This window comes from Syngnathus scovelli, chromosome 3, assembly GCF_024217435.2.
Source record: "Syngnathus scovelli strain Florida chromosome 3, RoL_Ssco_1.2, whole genome shotgun sequence".
NCBI lineage: Eukaryota > Metazoa > Chordata > Actinopteri > Syngnathiformes > Syngnathidae > Syngnathus > Syngnathus scovelli.
In genome coordinates this window covers 2,698,973-2,721,474 of record NC_090849.1, presented here as the reverse complement: position 1 = coordinate 2,721,474, position 22,502 = coordinate 2,698,973, and the positions used below count along the sequence as shown (strand labels likewise).

At 44.7% G+C, this 22,502-nt stretch overlaps 2 protein-coding genes across 14 annotated transcripts in view; one reads left to right on the top strand and one right to left on the bottom strand.

The window, feature by feature from the left end:
- ptar1 (protein prenyltransferase alpha subunit repeat containing 1) overlaps nucleotides 1–22,502 on the bottom strand; it is a 135,107-nt gene that overhangs the window by 5,363 nt on the left and 107,242 nt on the right. For 6 of the 13 annotated variants that reach the window (XM_068650272.1, XM_068650271.1, XM_068650270.1 and 3 more), the window contains one exon: nucleotides 3,349–3,689. The exons of 3 other annotated variants lie outside the window; for them this stretch is intronic. In XM_068650272.1, coding sequence (XP_068506373.1) covers nucleotides 3,349–3,689 — 341 coding nt within the window. Of the gene's footprint in view, nucleotides 1–3,348; nucleotides 3,690–4,032; nucleotides 16,578–22,502 lie in introns of those variants that run through there. 4 more of the 13 variants (XM_068650284.1, XM_068650278.1, XM_068650280.1 and 1 more) reach the window with 4 other exon arrangements.
- LOC125993625 (uncharacterized) lies at nucleotides 7,873–10,835 on the top strand. The gene is made up of 2 exons (XM_068650268.1): nucleotides 7,873–10,448; nucleotides 10,508–10,835. Exons 1-2 carry the CDS (start codon nucleotides 7,873–7,875, stop codon nucleotides 10,833–10,835), a joined length of 2,904 nt encoding a protein of 967 aa, XP_068506369.1.

Sequence of the window (22,502 nt, the reverse complement as noted above, 5' to 3'; positions counted from 1 at the left end):
TCCTCTCTTCCAAAACGATTATTGAGTGCTATTAAAAGGAAAGGTGATTTAACGAAGTGGTAAACATGCCCTTTCCTAACTTCTACTGCACGTGTTGCAGCCATGAAATTCTAAGTTAATTATTATTTGAAAAATGAAAAAAAGTTTAGGAGTTTTAGCATTAAATATGTTGTCTTTGTAGTGTATTCAATTGAATATAGGTTGAAAAGGATTTTCAAATCATTGTATTTTGTTTTTATTCACATTTAACACAATTTCCCAACTTCAACCAAATCCGGTTTGTATTTTAATTAGGACCAATGATTTTTTGAGTGTACTAATGTATTATTTTTAATAACGTCACCAAAAGAGCCATATTGGCTCGTGAGCCATAGGTTCCCGACGCTTGTTTCTTCCAGAAGTGCATTTGTGAGATAACTCGCTGATAAATATGTTGTCTTTGTAGTGTATTCAATTGAATATAGGTTGAAGAGGATTTTCAAATCATTGTATTTTTTTTTTAAATTTACATTTTACGCAATTTCCCAACTTCAACCGAATCCGGTTTGTTCAACAGCTAGTGCGTGGCAAACTTGAGGGAGAGAAGTAGCACTGGGTGCTGTGACTAAAAACTGTGTTTACTCTCACATTTACATACCGTATTTTTTGGACTATAAGTCGTGTTTTTTTTCATCGTTTATGTTGGGGGGGCGACTTATACTGAGGAGCGACTTATGTGAATTTTTTCAAAATTTTCCAAATTGAAAAAAAAAAAAAAAGTGAAACCACAATAAACAAACCGCGATGTAGCAAGGGATTACTCTAATTTGAATTTCAAGTGACGTCAGCGGCGTGGCGGTTGTTTACATAAAGGACGAAGATTCGATCACGGGATGATAAAGATGTACTACCGGCATCATTAGCGGCTTTGTATGTAAGTGACACAGAGGACGAAGAGTTTGAAGGATTTAATGATTTGGAGTGACACAGAAGGTTTGAAAAACTATTATGGCTTTTACGCACGCCCGGTCCTACTCTACGGAGCTCTCTTTCACCTCCGTGGATGGAAGTTGGGGGCCGACGCTCGGTGGCTGTCCGGGGACGGTGGATGGGGCTCGGACATGGCTTTTACTCACGCCCAGTCCTATTCCATGGAGCTCTCTTCCACCTCCGTGGCTGGAAGTGCCACCTCCGGGGATGGAAGTCCACGCCGCCACACGCCTGGAAGCCGACGCCGGTGCTTGGGGACGTGTGGCGGTGAACTGTTTATGTTATAATTATTTGATATATTTTGTGTAGCAACTTGTATATGTTTTTATCGTTACAGTTCAGTAGTTGTTGGCTCGTTGACCTCTTGTTTTGTTAAATAAAGAACCGTTTACCAAACCCACGTCTTTCCTTGTACTTTGTTAACGCTACAATATAGTTATATATTAGATCTGTAGAATAACGACGAGGCTGACGTCAGGGCGCACGCGTGGCGTTGTTTTCAAAGGACGAGGAATTCGATCGATGGATTTAATGATTTGGAGTGACAGATGGTTTGATAATATTATTGCTTATATAATAGTTATTTGAGATATAATTTATATATCGTTATATGGGCCTGAGGAATATTTTGAAGCGCACCTGGCCGGCATTGTTGACAAAGGACGATCGATGGATTTAATGATTTGGAGTGGCACAGATGGTTTGATAATATTATTGCTTACATAATAGTTATTTGATATATAATTTATATATCGTTATATGGGCCTGAGGAATATTTTGAAGCGCAACCGCCGTCAGCTGCGCGCACTCGGCCATTGTTGACATAAAGGACGATCGATGGATTTAATGAATTGGAGTGACATAGATGGTTTTATAAATGTGTTATTTATGTAATAGTTATTTGAATAACTCTGAATGTTACGTCAGGCCCGTTCTCAGCTCTTAGTTTGTGTTTATGTCAAGTTAGCATACCTATCGTTTAGCCTGTTGTTGCTCATTCATGTCTGTTCTTGGTGTTGGATTTTGTCGACGAAATTTCCCCCAAAATGTGACTTATACTCCGGAGTGACTTATATATGTTTTTTTTCACATTATTGTGCATTTTATGCCTAATGCAACCTTTATTCCGGAGCGACTTTTAGTCCGAAAAATACGGTACTGTAAATGGCTACAAACCAATGCACACAATATTGTTACAAAACAAGTTAATCCTTCAATCAGTCCCTCAATTTCTTTCTGGATATCTGGGGACAGTTATATGGTGGCAGTAGCTTTAGCAGGGAAGACCAGACTTCCCACTCCCTAGCCACTTTATCCAGCTCTTCCGGAGTGATTTTGAGGCCTTCTCAGGCCAACAGGGAGATAGTCTCTCCATCATGTCCTGGGTCATCCCCTGGGCTTCCTCCAGGTGGGACGTGCCTCAAACACCTCACCAGGAAGACGTCCAGAAGGCATCCTGATTACAACCCAAAGCCATCTCATCTTCTCAATGTCGAGGAACAGTGAGTGACTCTACTCTCTTGGAGGGAGTGCTGGGTGTGAGTGTGCTCACAAATGAGCGTAAGATGGGTGGATCGGTGCAGCATCTGTTGTGATGCAGAAGAGTTTGGTCAGCATTTCCAGCAGTAAGGCAGATTCATTTCCAGTGAGGGTTGGACTCTGCCAAGGCTGCCCTTTGTCACCGATTCTGTTCATAACTTTTATGGACAGCATTTCTAGGTGCAGTCAAGGGTGTTGAGTGAGTTTGGTTTGGTGACCTGTGCATTGCATATTTGCTTTTTGCAGACGATTTGGTGTTGTTGGCTTCTTCAAGCCGTGATCTCCAGCTCTTACTCGGCCACAAGGCGAAGCTCTCGATTTACCAGTCAATCTAATTTCCTATCCTCACCTATGGTCACAAGCTAGTATGTGTTGTGATTGAAAGAATAAGAATCCGGAGACATCCGCAGAGTGTCCGGGCTTTCTCATAGCAATAGTGTGAGAAGCTAGGTAAAACGGGACAAACTCAGAGCTAAGCTGCTGCTCTTCCGCGTTGAGAGGAGCCAGATGAGGTGGCTCGGGTATTAGGATGCCTCCTGCACGCCTCTCTGGTGAGGCATTTTGGGCATGTCCCACCGGAAGGAGGACCCGGGGACACGCTGGAGTGACTACGTCTCCCGGCTGGCCTGGGAACTCCTTGGGCTCCTTTGGGATGAGCTTGACGAAGTAACTGGGGAGAAGGAGTTTGGGCTTCCCTGTTGAAACTGCTGTCCCCGCAACCTGACTCCAAATAAGCGGTCAAAGATGAATGGATGATTGGATCACTTACCACAATCGATGGTGAGCAAAAAAGTTAATGTCAAGCCCTGATCTCATATAATTGTCACTTGGGATCCTCACCTGTGACTCCACAGGGTCTCATGTCCAGGAAAAGACCGGATCAGGTCTGAGCACAGTTCTATCTCCTGGTGAAAGAGCTCAAACAGTTCAAGCTCCCTCTCATCTTGATCCACTGCATTGATTTCTAACTGCTTCCCATTGGCCAGGGGATTGATGGAAGATAAGAAGCGGCTTCTAGGCATGGACTGTTGTTGGGGTGAGCAGTATATGCTGGGAGCTGGGGGCTGAGAAAAATCTTCGATGAGCTCCTTGAGCAGGAATTGGCGGTAGTGAAAGCCACTATGGTCCGTTACATGCATTAACACCCATTGACGCATTGTGGACAGCTCATCCTGGAAAACCTTAAAGAGATCAAAACACATGGCCTTATGAAAAAAAATACATTTACCTTCAGATCACAGTTAATGGTATACTTTTTAATTGTCAATCTAAGTGGCTTTAAAGTGTACCCATGGAGATCCCACATTGAGGTCTTGATAGGGAAAGGGAGCGATTATTTAAAGTTTAGTCAATAGCTAGTGTTCCTATTTTTTTGTGTCTAATAAAAAATTTCCAAAATAATCCCCCCTTTTACCATTGCATGCAGGGCGCAATGTTGGAACACATGACGTTGACAGGGCCATCTTTTTTACCTAATCACCTGCCTGCTATTGAGTGATAGCCAGATCGCTCGCCTAAGGATGATTTTTTTTTTTTTTTTTTTTTAATCACTAGGTGACCTTTATAAGCCGCCATACAAGAAAAAAGAAACCCTGCCAGCCAGGTCATTGACCAAGATTGTCGCTGCTTCTGCCCCTGGGCACCTGCTTCTTGTTTGGCTTGAGATGTCCCCAAAATCCACACGCCAGTAGATAATTCAGCTCTAATAAATCCAGACCTCAATGTGGAAGCTCCGGAAGTAAATTTCAAGCACCATAACACAAACATATTTTTTTCTATACAACCTCAGCGCAGAGCCAGTTTGGTTCTGATTGAACTGCAAATTTGTGAAACAATTTAGCTTTCCATGTTTTGTGAAGCTATAGTTCTCACAAAAATAAAAAAAAATAGATCATATCACTCCAGTTCTGAGGTCCTTACACTGGCTTCCTGTCTGCCAAAGAATTAATTTTAAAATACTTCAATTGGCTTATTAAGACTCTGTACACGGTACCAGGTCGCCCGTGAGGACCGCATGAGTCGCCCGCAGGACTGTTCTAAAATGAGCTCAAATAGCGGCACTTGTCAGTGAGCCGCATTTATTTATTTTACAGTCAAACCTCGGTTTTCGATCAAATCGGAATTCGAACAAAAAATTTAAGATTTTTATGCTTCAGTTGTCGAACAAAATTCGGAGGTCGAACCTAGCGAGATGAGCCGGGAGGACCCGAGAAAACCCGGCTGGGAGGACCCGAGAAAACTCGACCGCGCGGCCCCGATGCCGACTGACTCCGTTGTTATTGTATTTTCGTTACTTTGAGGATTGTATTAACTCCTAATCATGCCTCCAAAGAAAGCAAGTGGGAGCAGTAAAGCCGTCCTAAAACACAAAAACGCTCTTAAAGCAATGCGACAGTGAGCGCCAAGCACGCTGCGGGTGCGCGATCGGACCAAATTAAGCTCCCTGCGTACTGAGGTACACTTAAATTTATGGAAAGTACATCAGGACTTTAAAAATATTTTCTAAATTTTAGCGACGGCTCTGTCACAATAATGCGACCAGCGCGGCGCAGTTGCGCGGTCAGCGACGCGCTACTGTTGCGCATTTGGCGGTGTGCTGCAGTTGAGCGATCGGACAAAATTAAGCTCCTTGCGCACGTAGGTCCACTTAAATTTTGGAAAGTACATCAGGACTTCAAAAATATTTTCTAAATTTCAGCAACAGCTCTGTCACAATAATGCGACCAGCGTGGTGCAGTTGCGCGGTGGGCGACGCGCTACGGTTGCGCGTTCGGCGGTGCGCTGCAGTTACGCGATCGGACAAATATTCATAAATGAAAGAATGCTTGAAAAAAGGCGTTGGTTTTTTTGTCTTAAAACGGATTTTTTTTTTTTTTCATTATTTGTAATGGGAAAAATATATTTGACTGATTCGCTTCTCGAACCGCCTTCTGGAACGGATTGTGGTAAAAAAAACAAGGTTTGACTGTATTTTTGCTATTCTTGTTAAAATCACACTTACATGTGAACTGGAAATGACAATAATAACACATAGTGAAAGCCAAATTCAGCAAATTGGCTATTTCAGAAGTGTGTGTCAAACTGGTAGCCCTTTGCCTTAATCCAGGGATGGGCAAACTACGGCCCGCGGGCCACATCCGGCCCACGGGACCGTTTAATCCGGCCCACCAACCCCAAATAAATTGTATTATTAAAATTTTTTTGGGGGTCATTTTGCCTGCAATGACTGCATTTTCCCAGTAGATGGGGAACCACTCGCCTGCGCATTTACTACCGGAAGCCGTGTCAGAAAGCTCGGTGCACACTCACAAGTGCATGTACGTACTCAGTAGTACGGAAATGGCGCACTCGCGCTCTATTTGTATCAGTGCCGAATTTAGAGCATGGGCTGTGACGACAGCATTCTTGTAATTTGTGCGCCGAGCTTTCAGATACAGTTTTACGCTAAAGCCACCCACAAACCTTCCCCTGGAATCCTTCCATTAAAATGAGTCGCCCAAGGAAAAGCAAGGTGGACACTGAGTGTCGAGTGTTTAAAAAGAGTGGCCAATTTGGCTCGACGTACGCGACGTGACGTTCAGCCACATGAACATCAACATCAACCCGTCACGGATCTAGGTAAACGGACCAACACCTCGGATCTCTCCTAAGAATTGCCACAACAAATTTTACTCCAGACTCTGACACACTAGCAAAAAAAGGGAGACCAACAACACTGTTCCCACTGAAAATGAAGGGGAGGCTTTCAAGTTTGTTGTAAAAAAATGCATTTTGAATATGATCTGTACAAATAGCAGGGATTGAAACTAGCGACCATTCTCATTTTCAAACAATGCAGGATGCTCAAGGACATTGATGCACCACCTGTTTGTGACTAATCTTAACCTGTAAAGTTCTTAAGGCTTACTTTAAGGAAGTGTTTCCCGTTTCCTCACCTCTGTTACCGGGTGTTTGTGAGTTAAAACTCTGCTCTGATTTTCAGATACCCCTCACCGTGTTGCCGTTTTGATTACTTTATTTGGATGTATGCCTTCACCGATTCTTCAAGATGATATATTTGGTCAGAATGTTTGCCGTTTCATGTGATCTCATAAGATAAACATCTTTCATTAATCTGACCTGCAGGCACTGAAGTGATGGAGACTGTTATTCATAATAACAGTGTCGTATTTTATGAGAATCACTGATAGCAGTTTTTTAGGGATGTTTTTTTTAATGCTGTTAATAAATGCATTTGTTTTCCCAAAATCTTTTTTGAATATCCATGCTTTACTACCTACTAAAGGCCAAAACCTTTTATGCAATGACCTTTACAGGTCGTTTATATTACTTCACACAAACACTACATCCATCTGCTCCTGGTTCGACCCCCCGGTCAAAATTTAGAACCCAATTCGGCCCGCAAGTCAAAAAGTTTGCCCACCCCTGCCTTAATCAGTACCCAGGAAGTAGCTCTCGGTTTAAGAAAGGTTGGTGACCCCTGGTCTAAGACCTAAGTATATTTCTGACCTGCTGATCCCTTACGAACCATCCAGACCTCTCAGATCATCTGGCACAGGTCTACTCTCTGTTCCCAGAGTCAGAACCAAATAGGGAGAAGCAGCGTTCAGCTTCTATGCTCCAAATATTTGGAACAAACTCCCAGAGACATGCAGGTCTGCTGTAACTCTCAATGTATTTAAGACAGAACTGAAGATGTCTTTGTTTGCTGCGGCCTATGGCTGATATTACCTTAACTTATACTGCACTGTAACTCCGTTCCTGGTTTATTTGATTTTTACTGATTTTAATTTTAATCAACTGTTTTTAATGTTTTTTAACTGTACCTTGATGCTTTTAATGTTTTCTTTTTCTTTGATGCCTTCATGTCTTGTGTGAAGCACTTTGGATTACCTGCTGAAAAGTGCTATACAAATAAACTTGCTTTGCCTTACCTTGCGTCTAAAACGTGGCATGTGCTTAATGTAACTGTAAATATCACCTATCTTAGCATTAATTCAGAACAATCAAGTAATTGTGATCTTGTACGTCATAAGATGGCGGCGCGGATGGCCGCCTCGGTGACTCGCTCTCTGCTACTTTGTGTTATTTTGTGTGTTTTTTTGCGTCTTCTGCTGCTGGATCACTTTTAGCAGAGAAGAACTGATAAACATCGGAGAGTCTTCTCCTGGTACTTTCTCTCCAGTTTTCACGGACCCAGGCTGTTTGACGGAGATTTTAGCCGGAGCGGCGGTGCTCTACAAGCTATGCCGAAGACGCCGGCGAGGCAAGCGCGCCGGAGGCCTTGTGAAGCTGAGGCAGAGAGGGTTCCATGCTCCCCTTCCATCAATTCATCTGGCAAATGTCCGCCACCTGGCGAACAAGATGGACGAACTACTGCTTCTCATCCCAAGGAACCTGGACGTTAGCAGATCCGCCACCCTGTGCTTCACCGAATTGTGGCTTACCAAACTCGTCCCTAACCGTGCCGTGCAGCTGCCTGGACGTCATCTGATGGCGCCGCGGATGGCTGCCACGGTGAGTCGCTCTCTGTTTCTTTGTCTTATTTTGTGTGTTTTCTGTGTCTTCTGCTGTCCATCCCGGATCACTTTTACTAGAGAAGCACTGTTAAACATCGGTCAGTCTTCTTCTGGTATTTTCTCTCCTGTTCTCTCTGATTCAGATTGTTTGTCGGAGATTTTAGCCGGAGCGGCGGTGCTATACAAGCTAGCGCGACGGCGGCGACGCGGAAAACGAGCGGGAGCCCTCGTAAAGCTGAGGCAAAGAGGGTTCCGTTCTGCCCTACCGTCAATTCATCTGGCGAATGTCCGCTCCCTGGCGAACAAGATGGACGAACTGCTGCTCCTCACTTCAAGGAACACGGACTTCAGCAGATCCGCCGCGCTGTGTTTTGTTGAGACGTGGCTTAGCGAACGAACCCCCCACCACGCCATGGAGTTAGCTGGGTTTCGGCTAACGCGTGCAGATCGCAGCGCGGAGCTCTCCGGAAAATCAAAGGGAGGTGGTCTCTGTTTCTACATTAATGAACGTTGGTGTACCGATGTCATGGTGTTGAAAGAGTTTTGCAGCCCTCTCCTAGAAACACTTTTCATAAACTGCCGGCCGTTCTATTCACCACGGGAGTTCTCCTCGATCGTCATGGCGGCTGTTTACATCCCACCACACGCACGTGCGAGTGAAGCCACGCAGATGCTGGCTGACCAGGTGACAGACATGGAGAAACTTCTACCAAATTCACTAATCATTGTTCTGGGTGATCTTAACAGGGCGAACCTCGCACACGAACTCCCCAGATACAGACAGCACATAACGTGTCCCACCAGAGGGGCACAGACACTGGACCACTGCTACACCGTAATTAAGGATGCATACCACTCTGTGGCTCGTGCAGCTTTAGGACTCTCGGACCACTGTCTAGTTCATCTGGTCCCTGCCTACAGACAGAAACTAAAAACTTCTAAGCCTGTGGTGAGGACTGTCAGGAAGTGGACAGTGGAGTCAAGGCAGGACCTCCAAGCCTGCTTTGACTGCACCGATTGGAGTGTTTTTGATGCTGCAAATTCAGACTTGCATGAACTCACTGACACTGTCACATCATACATCAGTTTTTGTGAGGATCTGTGTGTGCAGACTAAGACCTTCTGCACGTACAACAACGACAAACCTTGGTTTACACCGAACCTTAGGAGGCTGCGCAAAGTCAAGGAGGAGGCCTACAGGAGCGGCGACCGGGACCTGTTCAAGCAGACCAGAAACACACTGAACCGAGAGGTCAGGAAAGCCAGTAGGTGTTACGGGGAGAGCCTGGAGAGACACCTCTCTGCCAATCCTGATCCCTCAACAGTGTGGAAAGGCCTGCAGAGCATCACGAGCTTCAAGAAACGAACCCCCCGTCCTGTGGAGAGCCCAAGGCTCGCTGACCAGCTAAACAGGTTCTACTGCAGGTTTGATCGGTCCTCCCACACAACGGGACCTCCTGCAGCACAATCCACACAATCCACATACTCACCTCCCCCCACAACTGCTCTGTCCACACCTCCATCACCGTGGTCACCGACTCTCTCTCTTGCAGAGGCCGCGCCCGCACTCCAGATTCGCGAGGAGGAAGTGCGCCGGATGTTCCGGAGACAAAAGATCAGGAAGGCACCGGGCCCAGACGGCGTGTCACCTTCCTGCTTGAAAGTCTGCGCTGAGCAGCTGGCGCCCACCTTTGCACGGATCTTCAACCGTTCCCTGGAGCTGTGTGAGGTGCCCTCGTGCTTCAAGAGCTCCACCATCGTTCCAGTGGCCAAGAAGCCCGCCATCACAGGTATGAATGACTATAGACCTGTTGCACTGACATCTGTGGTCATGAAATCTTTCGAGAGGTTAGTACTGAACCACCTGAAGGATGTCACGGGCCCCCTGCTGGACCCCCACCAGTTTGCCTACCGGGCAAACAGGTCGGTAGATGATGCGGTCAACATGGGACTGCACTACATCCTGCAACACCTGGACACCCCAGGAAAGTACGCCAGGATCCTGTTTGTGGACTTCAGCTCGGCGTTCAACACCATCGCTCCTGACATCCTCCAACAGAAGCTCATCCAGCTTGCGGTGCCTGCCTCCACCTGTCAGTGGATCACCAGCTTCCTGACCAACAGGAGACAGCGTGTGAGGCTGGGGAGCATCACATCTGACACCCTGACCACCAACACTGGAGCCCCTCAGGGATGCGTCCTCTCCCCACTGCTCTTCTCCCTCTACACCAACGATTTCTCCGCAAGTGACTCTTCCGTGAAGCTCCTGAAGTATGCAGACGACACCACTCTCATCGGACTGATCCAGAACGGTGATGAGACTGCGTACAGACAGGAGGTGGAGCGGCTGGTCCACTGGTGCAGCCAAAACCACCTGGACCTGAACCCGCTCAAGACCGTGGAGATGACAGTGGACTTCAGGCGAGGCCCTTCACCACTTTCACCCCTCACTATCCGCAGTAATACTATTCTCTCCACAGACACCTTCAAGTTCCTGGGAACCACAATCTCTCGGGACCTGAAATGGACCGGCCACATAGACTCTGTCCGCAAGAAGGCCCAGCAGAGGCTGTACTTCCTGAGACAGCTCAAGAAGTTCAACCTGCCACGGGAGCTGCTGAAGACCTTCTACACTGCCATCATCCAGTCTGTCCTCTGCACCTCCATCACTGTCTGGTTTGGATCGGCCTCCAAACAAGACAAGCACAGACTGCAACGGACAATAAGGACTGCAGAAAAGATAATTGGAATCAACCTCCCATCTATCCAAGACTTGTACCTGTCCAGGACCAGGAAACGTGCAAGTAACATCTCAACAGACCCTTCGCACCCAGGTTGCAGCCTGTTTGAACTACTCCCCTCCGGACGCCGTTATAGAGCTCTGTACACAAAAACCAGCAGACACAGAGACAGCTTCTTCCCCCAGGCTGTCGCTCTGATGAACTCACACCACTCTTAGAGTCTCAGAGTCATTACTGTGCAATAACATCCCGCTTGCCACACCTTTTTTGTCTACACTGTTTGTACTATGTGTCCTCTCTGCATCCATTGCAGCCTGGTCATCCTAGAAGAGGGACCCTCCCATCTGTGGTCTCTTCTCAAGGTTTCTCATTTCCCCTAGCTGGAGTTTTGAGTTTTTCCTTGCCCTCTTGGGAGTTTAAGATCAGGGGGTGTTTGAGAATATCTTTCGTTCTTCACATGTCCTGAGTGTTGTTGTTAGTCACCTAAATGTTGAACAGAGGCTGTGATTTACCGAAGTCAAATTCCTTGTTTGGCACGCTCAAACATGGCGAATAAAAAACTCTTGAATCTTGAATCTTGAATCTTTAGGCTACTACGTGCCGATCGCAACACGGAGCTCACGGGAAAAACAAAGGGAGGTGGTCTATGTTTCTATATTAATGATGGTTAGTGTCAAAGTGTTGAAAGAGTCTTGCAGCCCTCTCCTAAAACCACTTGTCATAAACTGCCGGACGTTTTATTCACCACGTGAGTTTGCCTTGATGGTAATGGCGGCTGTTTACATTCCACCACACACACATGCGATCGAAGACACGCAGCTGCTGGCTGACCAGGTTAACAGACATGGAGAGAAAACTACTAAATTCACTGATCATTGTTTTGGGTGATTTTAACAGAGCGAACCTCACACACAAACTCCCCATATACAAACAGCACATAATGTGTCTCACCAGAGGGACACAGACACTGGACCACTGCTGCTCAGTAATAAAGGACGGATAAAAGACTGCCCCGTGCAACTTTAGGACTCTCGGACCACTGTCTAGTAAATAATGTACTAGTAATCTAGTAATAATTTACGAGTAATCTAGTAATAAACTCCAGTCCTCGGGGGCCGGATCCCTACATGTTTTCCAAGTTTCCCTCGTTAAACACACCTGATTCAATTGATCAGGCTCCTGCAGAACGTGAGGATGAAATGGTCATTTGAATCAGGTGTGATTAACGAGGGAAACTTGGAAAACGTGGGGATTCGTCCCCTGAGGAAAGGAGTTTGACACCCCTGGCTGATCCCAACCTACAGGCAGAAATTAAAAAAAACTTCTAAGCCTGTCGTAAGGACTGTGAAGAAAAGGACAGCGGCGTCAAAGCAGGACCTCCAAGTCTGCTTTGACTGCACTGATTGGGGTGTTTTTGAAGCTGCAACTTCAGACCTGCATGAACTCACTAATATTGTGACCATCAAAGCCATTCACAGCCTGTCTCAAGTCATTAAGGACAAACTCCTCAATCAAATCAACACATCTAATTAATTTTTGTGAGGACTTGTGTGTGCAGACTAAGATCTTCTGCACGTACAACAACAACAAACCGTGGTTTACAGCAAACCTCAGGATGCTCCGCAAAGCCAAGGAGGAGGCTTACAGGAGTGGGAACCGTGACCTGTTCAGGCAGGGCAGGAACACACTGAACCGAGAGATCAGGAAAAGCCAAGAGGTGCAATGGGGAGAGCCTGGAGGGACACCTCTCTGCCGATCCTGATCCCTCGACAGTGTGAAAGGCCTGCAGTGCATTATGGGCTTCAAGAAATAGACCCCCCGTCCTGTGGAGAACAAAAGGCTCCACCTCCATCATCATTATCACCTACTCTATCTCTTTCAGAAGCCGAGCTTGCACTTCAGTTCCGCGAGGAGGAGGTGCGTCAGATGTTCTGGAGACAAGAGGTCAGGAAGGCACCAGGCTCAGACGGCGTGTCCCCCTCCTGCTTGAAAGTCTGTGCTGAACAACTGGCACCCACCTTTGCACAGATCTTCAACGGTTCCCTGGAGCTCTGTGAGGTGCCCTTGTGCTTCAAAAGCTGCACGATCGTACCGGTAGCCAAAAAGCCTGCCATCACAGGTTTGAATGATTATAGACCTGTCGCCCTGACATCTGAGGTCATGAAATCCTTTGAGAGGCTAGTGTTGAGCTAGTTGAAGGACATCACGGCCCCCCGCTCGACTCCCTGCAGTTTGCCTACCGGGCTAACAGGTCGGTGGACGATGCGGTCAACATGGGACTGCACTACATCCTGCGCCACCTGGACACCCCAGGGACGTACGCCAGGATCCTGTTTGTGGACTTCAGCTCGGCGTACAACACCATCGCTCCCGACATCCTCCACCAGAAGCTCATCCAGCTTGCGGTGCCTGCCTTCACCGGTCAGTGGATCCTGACCGACAGGAGACAGCATGTGAGGCTGGGGACCATCACATCTGACACCCAGACCACCAGCACTGGCGCCCCCCAGGGGTGCATCCTCTCCCCACTGTTCTTCTCTCTCTACACCAACGATTGCTCCTCAGGCGACTCTTTTGTGAAGCTCCTTAAGTAAGCGGATGACACCGCTCTCATTGGACTGATCCGGGATGGTGACGAGACTGTGTACAGACAGGAGGTGGAGCGGCTGGTCCACTGGTGTAGCCAAAACCACGGAGATGACAGTGGACTTCAGGAGAGACCCTTCACCACTTCCACCCTTCACCATCCTCAGTAATGCTATTCCCACCACAGACACCTTCAAGTTTCTGGGATCCACAATCTCCCAGGACCTGAAATGGACCGGCCACATAGACTCTGTCCGGAAGAAGGCCCAGCAGAGGTTGTACTTTCTGAGAGAGCTCAGTATGTGCAACCTGCCACAGGAGCTGCTGAAGGCCTTCTACATTGCCATCATCCAGTCTATCCTCTGCACCTCCATCACTGTCTGGTTTGGATCGGCCACCAAACAAGACAAGCACAGACTGCAACGGACAATCGGGACTGCGGAAAAGATAATCGGGACCAACCTCCCATCTAACCAATTCTTCTGACTGTCCAGGACCAGGAAATGTGCAAGTAACATCTCTACAGACCCTTCTCACCCAGGTCACAGTCTGTTCGAACTACTCCTCTTCAGACGGCGTTACAGAGTGCTGTACGCCAAAACCAGCAGACACAGACACAGCTTCTTCCCCCAGGCTGTCACTCTGTTGAACTCATACCTCTCAGAGACATCACTGGGCAATAACATCCTGCTCTTGTCACTTAAATGTTAGTACACAATATATATACAAGTAAACAACACAAAAAAATAAAAACAAGAAGGCACAAACAATGAATAAATAAGACTTATGAATAAATAATAAATAAACAAATAACATAATGAATAAGAGGAGTAAAAATGGAGCAAGTGTGCATACAGCAGACAGTCAGAATATAGCCCAAAAGTACAGGACGCTACGCAGAAGAGGGGAGTGAGTTCAGGATCCTAACTGTCAGGCTTGGAGCAGGGAGAGGACTTGAATGGAGAGTTTCAAAACAAAGGGGTTTTATTTTCTCCAATTGATTGCAAAAGGCGCCTCAAGATGAGGGAAAATTGGTGTTAGAGATTTGCTCACTCCAACTTATTTTGCAAGAACCACACGGGAGACAAGCAAGTCCTTTTAGACACCTGCAGGTGGAGAGTTCACCCGTTGAAGGAATGAAGTCTAAAACTCTCCCTCCTGTAAGGGCATATTTATTAAGAGAAACAGAGTGGGGGCAAGAGTAGGTTGAATAGGAAGCCCTTGTGCTCTAGTCAAAACATATCAGGGGATGTTTTACGACCTTGTGGAGGATGGGACAAGGTAGGTTATTTATTACCGGTTGCATTCCAACATAATCATACGATAAGGATAATCTGAAAAACCCTAACATCTCCCTCCTGTTTTATCATATGATTATGCCACCCCAAACAACAAAGACAAGTAAAAAAAAAAAACATATGTGCATGTATAATGAAGAAAGAACAATAGTAAAAATAAAAAAATAAAAAACAATGATAGCAACACTTTCCAGTGAAGATGAGGCATTACCTTAATACCCCCAGACCAAACTTATTGTGTAAGCGAAAAACCTGCCGGCCAGATGTTATTAGCAGGAAAATTCTTACACGGTCCCTTTGCCTAAGGCGACCAGAATGCTATCAATAAAAAAAAAAAAAGAAAAACACAGAAACAGTACATCATTGTATCCATCACTTGCGAAGCATTTTCGATGGTAAAATCATCAAGTTTCTGTAAAACATGCTCAACAGAACAGCATCTACGCAATCCACGTCCCATTATCATTATCACATCTGTCACGTCTAAGAAGTTGTATATGTGCTCGTGTTTTCGTCAGCTGATGATGTTCTAGTCTGTAGGTGTGGTCTGTCACACACACTGGCGCACACACTCGTGTCCAGTTGGCAGGCAGCATCGGACAACTCTTGTGACCATAAAACCATGATCCGTTCTGAACAGGCACGTGCACTCATAGGATGCAGGTGAGGCAGTGCTTCCGAACTTATGGACGAAGTAGGTCTCGTCCGATGGTGCAGCCATGTTGGTAGTAGAGCCCTTACACCTTGAAAACGGCTCTCTCATCCTGGCACACAGCGGCGATGTCCAAAGCTCTCATCCAGTCTCCTCTCTAGCTGGTCTCTCTGTGTAGGCCACTTGCGGTATTGTTCATCCTCTAACAGTCACATTGAGATTTTCCCAGAATAGCTGATCACAGGCACTGTCTGCAAGTCCAGGGCGGTAAGGGTCGGCATCTTTGACTGTGACAGCACGGTGTTGATATCCAACTCCTGGATGCCGTGTCCCTGTAAAACAATGCTCTAGACTTTCTTGCTACGTTTCACACAATAATAATGATGAGTAAATCATCAGATACCTCTCGTGCATACACCCCAACAAACGTTAAGTAGATGTGAGATAACTTGCATAAAGTCTACTTAACTAAACATTGAGTAAATATGGGATAACTTAAAAACTGTCCCGGTCAACAACAATTCGTAAATAGAAACTACAAGGCATAATAGATAAATAACTTCTCTTTAGCTAGACAAAGAACAAAGGTGTTCTGTTCATAAATAGTGAGGGCCTCTCACAGATAAGACAAGGAAGGGAGTATAAGAACTCCCTAAAACCTGGCAGATGTGTTGGCCTTGAGCGAAGGTATGAGACCTCCGGTTCAGGCCGGCCAGCGCTTCTACAAAACTAATTATCCTGACATTTCCCCACTGTTTATCACACATTTGCTCAAATTCACACATCACCGTAAACAACCCCTTTTCTCGACTCTCAGTCGTCGGATCACATTCATGAGGACAAATATGTTTACACCAAAGGATAAACGTTGCGATGTCATTATTCAGAATCCCATGGATCTGGGAAAAGTCTGGTAACACAGATGCAGGAATTTTGCCATCAACATCATCATGTTGCCGCTCAGACATTAGGTATATCTGAGCAATCTCGTCCTCCATGGGCGATATTACTGTAGTGGTGAGACAATTAAACAGAGCACGAAGACACAATATGCAACATCCATACAAGGTGAGCATAGCAGCAACACTGTAACTGATGGTAAAATTGAGGACACAATGGCGTTATACTTCCCAAAAGCATTCATCCACTTGTAGTGTTCGTTCATCCTCGTTTTGAGGGATCGGAGGCCTGCAATCCGTCAGGCTCCCATCAGGGGCGGTGTTGTTGGGGATGAAGGTGCAGCATTGTTCTCCAAATATTGCGCAGACGCCTCCTTTCTCAGACAACAACATATCATGAGCATTGTGGTTCTGGATCGACATTAGGGAAGGCGTGGCTAGCTGTTCATGCACTGCCTCGAGCCCCGCTTGTGTCCGTGTGCCCAATTTCTGCATGTTGTAATGGATGTAATTTATCCTGTCTACGTTCTTGTTCATCGTTCACCAGCAGCAAATGGAGGACACCCATCCCGCTGCAATTTGGTCATTTAATTCTTATTAATCAGGAACTCCTCTAGGGACTCCAATTGCATCAATTTCGGTCAAATGAGCGTCGCCTCTCAAATTTAAAGATATTTTGGTTTTTACCAGCTTTTTCCCCAGATCTTGGCATGTTTATGTATATACAATTTCGCTTGACTACATTCTCTGAAAGCAATGGCTTCTTTTTTTTCTTTTTTCTCTCAATGGATATTATATAGACTGCTCTGTCACACACTTCACAATCTAGTAGACGTGACAGATTTCACACAATCTTTAGTCAATGGCAACGGTACAACATAAATAATCGGTCGCAAATCCATACATATGACATATTCATTTTTTTCTGTCTTTGCAGCTTGTTTTGCCATAAGCAATCAATTGTTTCTTTTTTCAGTTACTCTTATAGTTAGTTACCTGAAACAAATTATCCACATTCATTCTAGATATTCATCCCATTCTTTAACATCTACAGCGGTTGTTGACAAAGTACTCATATAAACATCATACTTTCATGGCGGTCCAGATCCGACACAGCAGATCATCCTGCAAAGGTCAAATTTATCTTTTAAATTGGAGGCATTCAGTGTTTTTGTTTTTGTTGAAACAAGCTCTACAAAAAAAATGGTTTTGTTTTGAAAATGTTTTGAATATGAATCAAATCCATATGTTGTATAAAGCTGACTGACCTGCCCCACTATCCCTCCTCTTGAGCTACGTATGTGACACGCACCATGGCTCAATATTGCTGCCCATTTGCATAGGTTCTTTGGTAGGGTAGGTCATTTATAGATGCCATTCTCTAATCTTGCCCCTTTTTTCGTCCATAATTGAATTTCACTCTATGGACTTTGTCACTGCACATCTTTAAAAATGTTTCAGTGATTTAATCTGCTTCTTGTGTGTATAAAATTTGAAGTGTCTTTTGCGCTGCAGCTTTGTGGTTCTGTCTGCAAGCTTGTTACCGCTTGACACCTTATCAGTCTCGTGTGTGTGTGTACTGCACACGTGCACATAGCTACTTTTCGTGGCAATTGGACTGTTTTGACAACGAGCTTAGCAAGTAAATGGATGGCCTCCCCGAATGGGGAGCGACTCAGCTAGCAAATGATTAGACATTTTCACTTTCTTGTAGTTTCCTTAGTTACTTTTCAATCGTTTTCTCATTGTTTATCACAAGAATCTTAGAAATTTGAATATGAATCAAAACGTATGTTTTATTTTACTCAATTGTATGATTTAGAGAATCCATATGTAGTAAAGTGTTGTATTACTACATATGATTTCATCATCATTTAATTTGACTTTCTTTCCAAAACGCTTCTTAATTTTTCAGTTCACACATCTTCTACTTGTGTTACTGGTTCTCCAGTTTTTTCTCTAGTTAATTAGCAATCCAAAAGCTACGTGTTTCTTTCTAACATTCAATCTGCTCAAAATCACTCTTTCATCAAAGTCGCTCTACTAATTTTCTATAGTAGTCGCCAACGACTTCAACCATTCAACCTTTCATTCGGGCAATCATTCATCAATGCTCATCATATGCATCTCACACAGTCTCCAAAAAGGAGTCTTCTTATCACATTGGTCCCATTTCATCCAAGCTCACCACACAACATTCATATATCATTTTCAACTCAAGTTTCCTGGTAGAACAATCCACCAATTCAAAAAAAACTTAACTAAAACAAACAACTGGCAAATTAATCTGAATTTTTTCTTTGTTTTTAAATTTGAAGAACTCAATCTCTCAGATTTAGCTTGCATTTAAAATTTTGCATAATCTTATAACACAACCAATCAATTATTCCTATTAAATGTAGCATTGCAAAATCTTAAATTCACAATTTAGCTCCTTCCAATTCCTGAAAGCATGTTCTGTCGTTTTTTTTTTTTTTTTCTTCTTCGAATTTCTCATGCGAGCTCGACACTTAACATGCACTAGTGTGGATTAGTTTCTGCTCGCAAACAGATTTCTCTCTTTTCCTCTCATTTTTATCTGTCAAAATTGTTTCTGTTCTGCGGTGTAAATTGAATAGACAACAGTCTAGCAAATTTCTTTACACTAAAAGTTTAGCCAATCTTCATCAATTTGGGACTTTAACTTTAACACATACGCACACACATGCACAGCTCTCGCGTGCGGAAGGTAGGTTCCAGCACCAATGATTCGTCACAGGCTGGCCATTTCCTGTGGTCGATCATGAGCTGGTCCCTCCCATGCACACGAGGACAGCACATTCTAATTTTATTTATTTATCTTCTAGATGCAAGTTGTATTTCTTTACCACTTGATTTGCATATTTTAACTTTAGTGTAACACAATTTGATCTCTAGTCATTTGTAATTTGGGCATACAAACAGCATTGTCATACTTCTTGTGTGGACAGGGGCTCTAACAATCTAAAAAGATTTTTGATAACCTGACAATGACATGTATTGCTGTCATATGGGAGAGGTTTCAGAGCTTTTAAATTTCGATACATGATTTGCATAGGACCGGAAACTCCTCTTGCCCCTTGTTTGAGCCGCGGCTTGAGCTGCGGCCTTGCACCTGCTCACAGGGGCCTTATTGTCTCTTGGTCTGACAAACACTTGTGACCTCATCAGTTTTCATCTTTCTAGCTTTTGTCTCTTGAATTCGTTCTCATCTTTGTGAAGATTTCAACCACACTCTAGCACTTCTACCACTTCTTCCACATTTCAAATTTCCGTGTATTCCATACATATTCTTTCACTTCAGCATGTATTGCATACAATTAAGAAATCTACTTGCCATGAACTTCTCATCTCAAAGAAGAGCAGAGCAAGAGATTTACTGTTCTTATTTCCCATCTTAATTTTAGTAAAGTAAGGTTTTACAATTTTTTTTCATTTTTTTTTTTCTTTGAGGATCCTCAATGCAGGTTTAATTGACCTTTCAACAGATTACTAGCCTGTTTTATTGCCGTGGATCAACGATGGAACTGCTTTTTAGTCAATTTATCCTACCAGTCACACACTCAATCACACAAACTCCAGTAAAACCCTCCCAAACAGCTTTGGAAAAACGGACAAAAGAACAAATCTACGCCCTTCTTCAATTAAGAAAAAGAAGCTCTGTTTTTCTTAGCCCGTTTCTTCCACTGGGACTAGAACCCAAGCTGTTCTTTGGCTTGGAAAAACATACAAAGAAAAATCTACGCCCTTCTTTGATTAACAAAAAAGAAGCTCTGTGTTTCTTAGTACGTTCCTTCCACTGGGACTCTAACCCAAGCCAGATCCCTCAGCTCAGAACAGACAAAGAAGAGTCTACGCACCTCTTCGATGAACAAAAAAGAAGCTCTGCTTTTCTTAGCCTTTTCATTCCACTGGGACTTGAACCCAAGCTGGCTCTCGTGCACCTCTACATTTTACGCGTTTCACAACAACACAATCACACAACTTCAGGTCTTTAACTTACTTGTCCCCTGGTTCGTTGCACTGCCGGGTCCCGTCAATCCACCTCTGTCAGACGAAGTCAGACCTAAGATGCTGGCCCAGCGAAGAATTCTCTTCCCAGGACTTTCTTTTCCAGGTCCTCCAAATGGACGCTGGCTTGTTGACAATGCAGGACGTCCTTCTTCGTCAGACAGATAGCGGGTATGAGGGGTCCCGGGTTTCGGCACCAAAATTTTAGAGATTTGCTCACTCCAACTTATTTTGCAAGAACCACACGGGAGACAAGCAAGTCCTTTTAGACACCTGCAGGTGGAGAGTTCACCCGTTGAAGGAATGAAGTCTGTTGGAAATCATATACTTTTTATCATTGGATTCTATGTAACTACTTTTGTGTGCAAGATTCTCTGCAGTATGTGACCATCTAGCCTCGTGAAAATGACTTGGGGGCATATGGCCGGCTAATGACTGGAGTCATTAGCCACGCTATACAATAAGCCCCATAGTTAGCTAGACATGTACAGATCATGAGATTGTCATGGGATGGCTGAAGCAGACAAAGGTCTTATTTAAGTTGAAGTCATGAGATATAATTATGTCCTTCCTGTCTGGAAACCTACTCGATCATGTACACTTGCCCCTTTGTTTCTTTCTCAATAAAATGTGCGGCTCAACTCGAGAAGAGCGCGGATCTCAGCCACACTTGCTGCGTGTGTCTGGGGTGCGCCCTTCTGCGCAGAAGAAAACGCTAAGCCAAAAAGACCTACCGCCTCTGAGATTGATTTCAGATAAATGTTGTCAACCCAACAAAGTCTAAAACTCTCCCTCCTGCAAGGGCATATTTATTAAGAGAAACAGAGTGGGGGTAAGAGTAGGTTGAATAGGAAGCCCTTGTGCTCTAGTCAAAACATATCAGGGGATGTTTTACGACCTTGTGGGGGATGGGACAAGGTAGGTTATTTATTACCGGTTGCATTCCAACATAATCATACGATAAGGATAATCTGAAAAACCCTAACACTTGGCAAAAATAAAGCGCCTCAAAACGAGGGAAAAAAAGGCTGACTAACATAACAAAGCTAACACTGGGCAACAGGGTATTCGCTAAACAAGGTTTCTCGAGGAATCTCAATGGCTTCGGGATCGCTAGTGTTCCAGACAAGTCAAGACGCACTGGCACCAGACAAGGGGAAAGACGCAGGTTATATACACACAGAAGGAGGGGAACACAGGTGTAGACAAATGGGTCACGACACAGGTGCAGACACTTGGGATCAGGGAAGTCACGTGACCGGACGCACACAGGAAGGACACACGAACTGGAACGAGAGGAGAGTTACAACAATAAAACAGGAAGTGACAAAAACAAAACACGACAGCATGACACTAACAGCCTGGTGTATGAAGCTGTTGGTGAGTCTGGTGGTGCGGGAGCGCAGGCTCCTGTACCTCTTCCCAGAGGGCAGTAAATCAAACAAAGAGTGAGCGGGGTGACTCACATCACTCACAATTGTGGTCACCTTGCGGGTGAGATGGGAGGTGTAAGTGTCCTTCAGGGAGGGGAGTGAAGCACCAATAATCTTACCAGCCGTGTCCACTATGCGCTGCAGGGCCTTCATGTATTAATTAATGTAATTAATCTAATATAATTAATCCTCTGGCAGTATGCCAACAGCCTTTAAAACCGCTATTATTCAACAATTAGTTAACCTCTCGCTTCAAGAACTCTGACTTGAAACTTGACTACTCGACCCACTTCCAGGCAAACTAGTTAAAGAATTTTTTCAGATTTTAGGACCGTCTGTCTTAAATATAATTAATGTAATTAATCTAATATAATTAATCCTCTGGCAGTATGACTTTAAGGCCGCTATTATTCAATTAACCGACCAAACCTCGACCCGGACCGTCTCAGTAATTATAGGCCAGTTTCAAATCTTCTGTTCATTGCAATAATTATTGAAAAAGTAGAAGCGCAGCAGCTTAATGATTGCATAGTTGCTAACCATCGATTTGAATCGTTTCAGTCTGGTTTTAGAGCTAACCACTCCACTGAGACAGCACTTGCTAAAGTGACCAATGATCTCTTAGCTATGGATTCAAACACCTCATCGGTACTAATATTACTTGATCTTAGTGCTGCCTTCGCCACTGTCGATCACAACAAATTAGATCGCCTTGAAACCTGCGTTTGTATTTCGGGGTCAGCACTTTCTGGGTTTAGTTCTTATCGCTCAGAGAGGATCCACCATGGCAACACGTCCTCTGAGCCAATTAATGGTAGATGTGGTGTCCAGCAGGGA

Bases quoted from the DNA above. Each gene is read 5' to 3' on its own strand.
- LOC125993625 (XM_068650268.1), top strand. From the start codon at position 7,873: ATGGACGAACTACTGCTTCTCATCCCAAGGAACCTGGACGTTAGCAGA. The intron at 10,449-10,507 runs GCGAGGCCCTTC...TTCTCTCCACAG, and splicing joins GAGATGACAGTGGACTTCAG to ACACCTTCAAGTTCCTGGGA.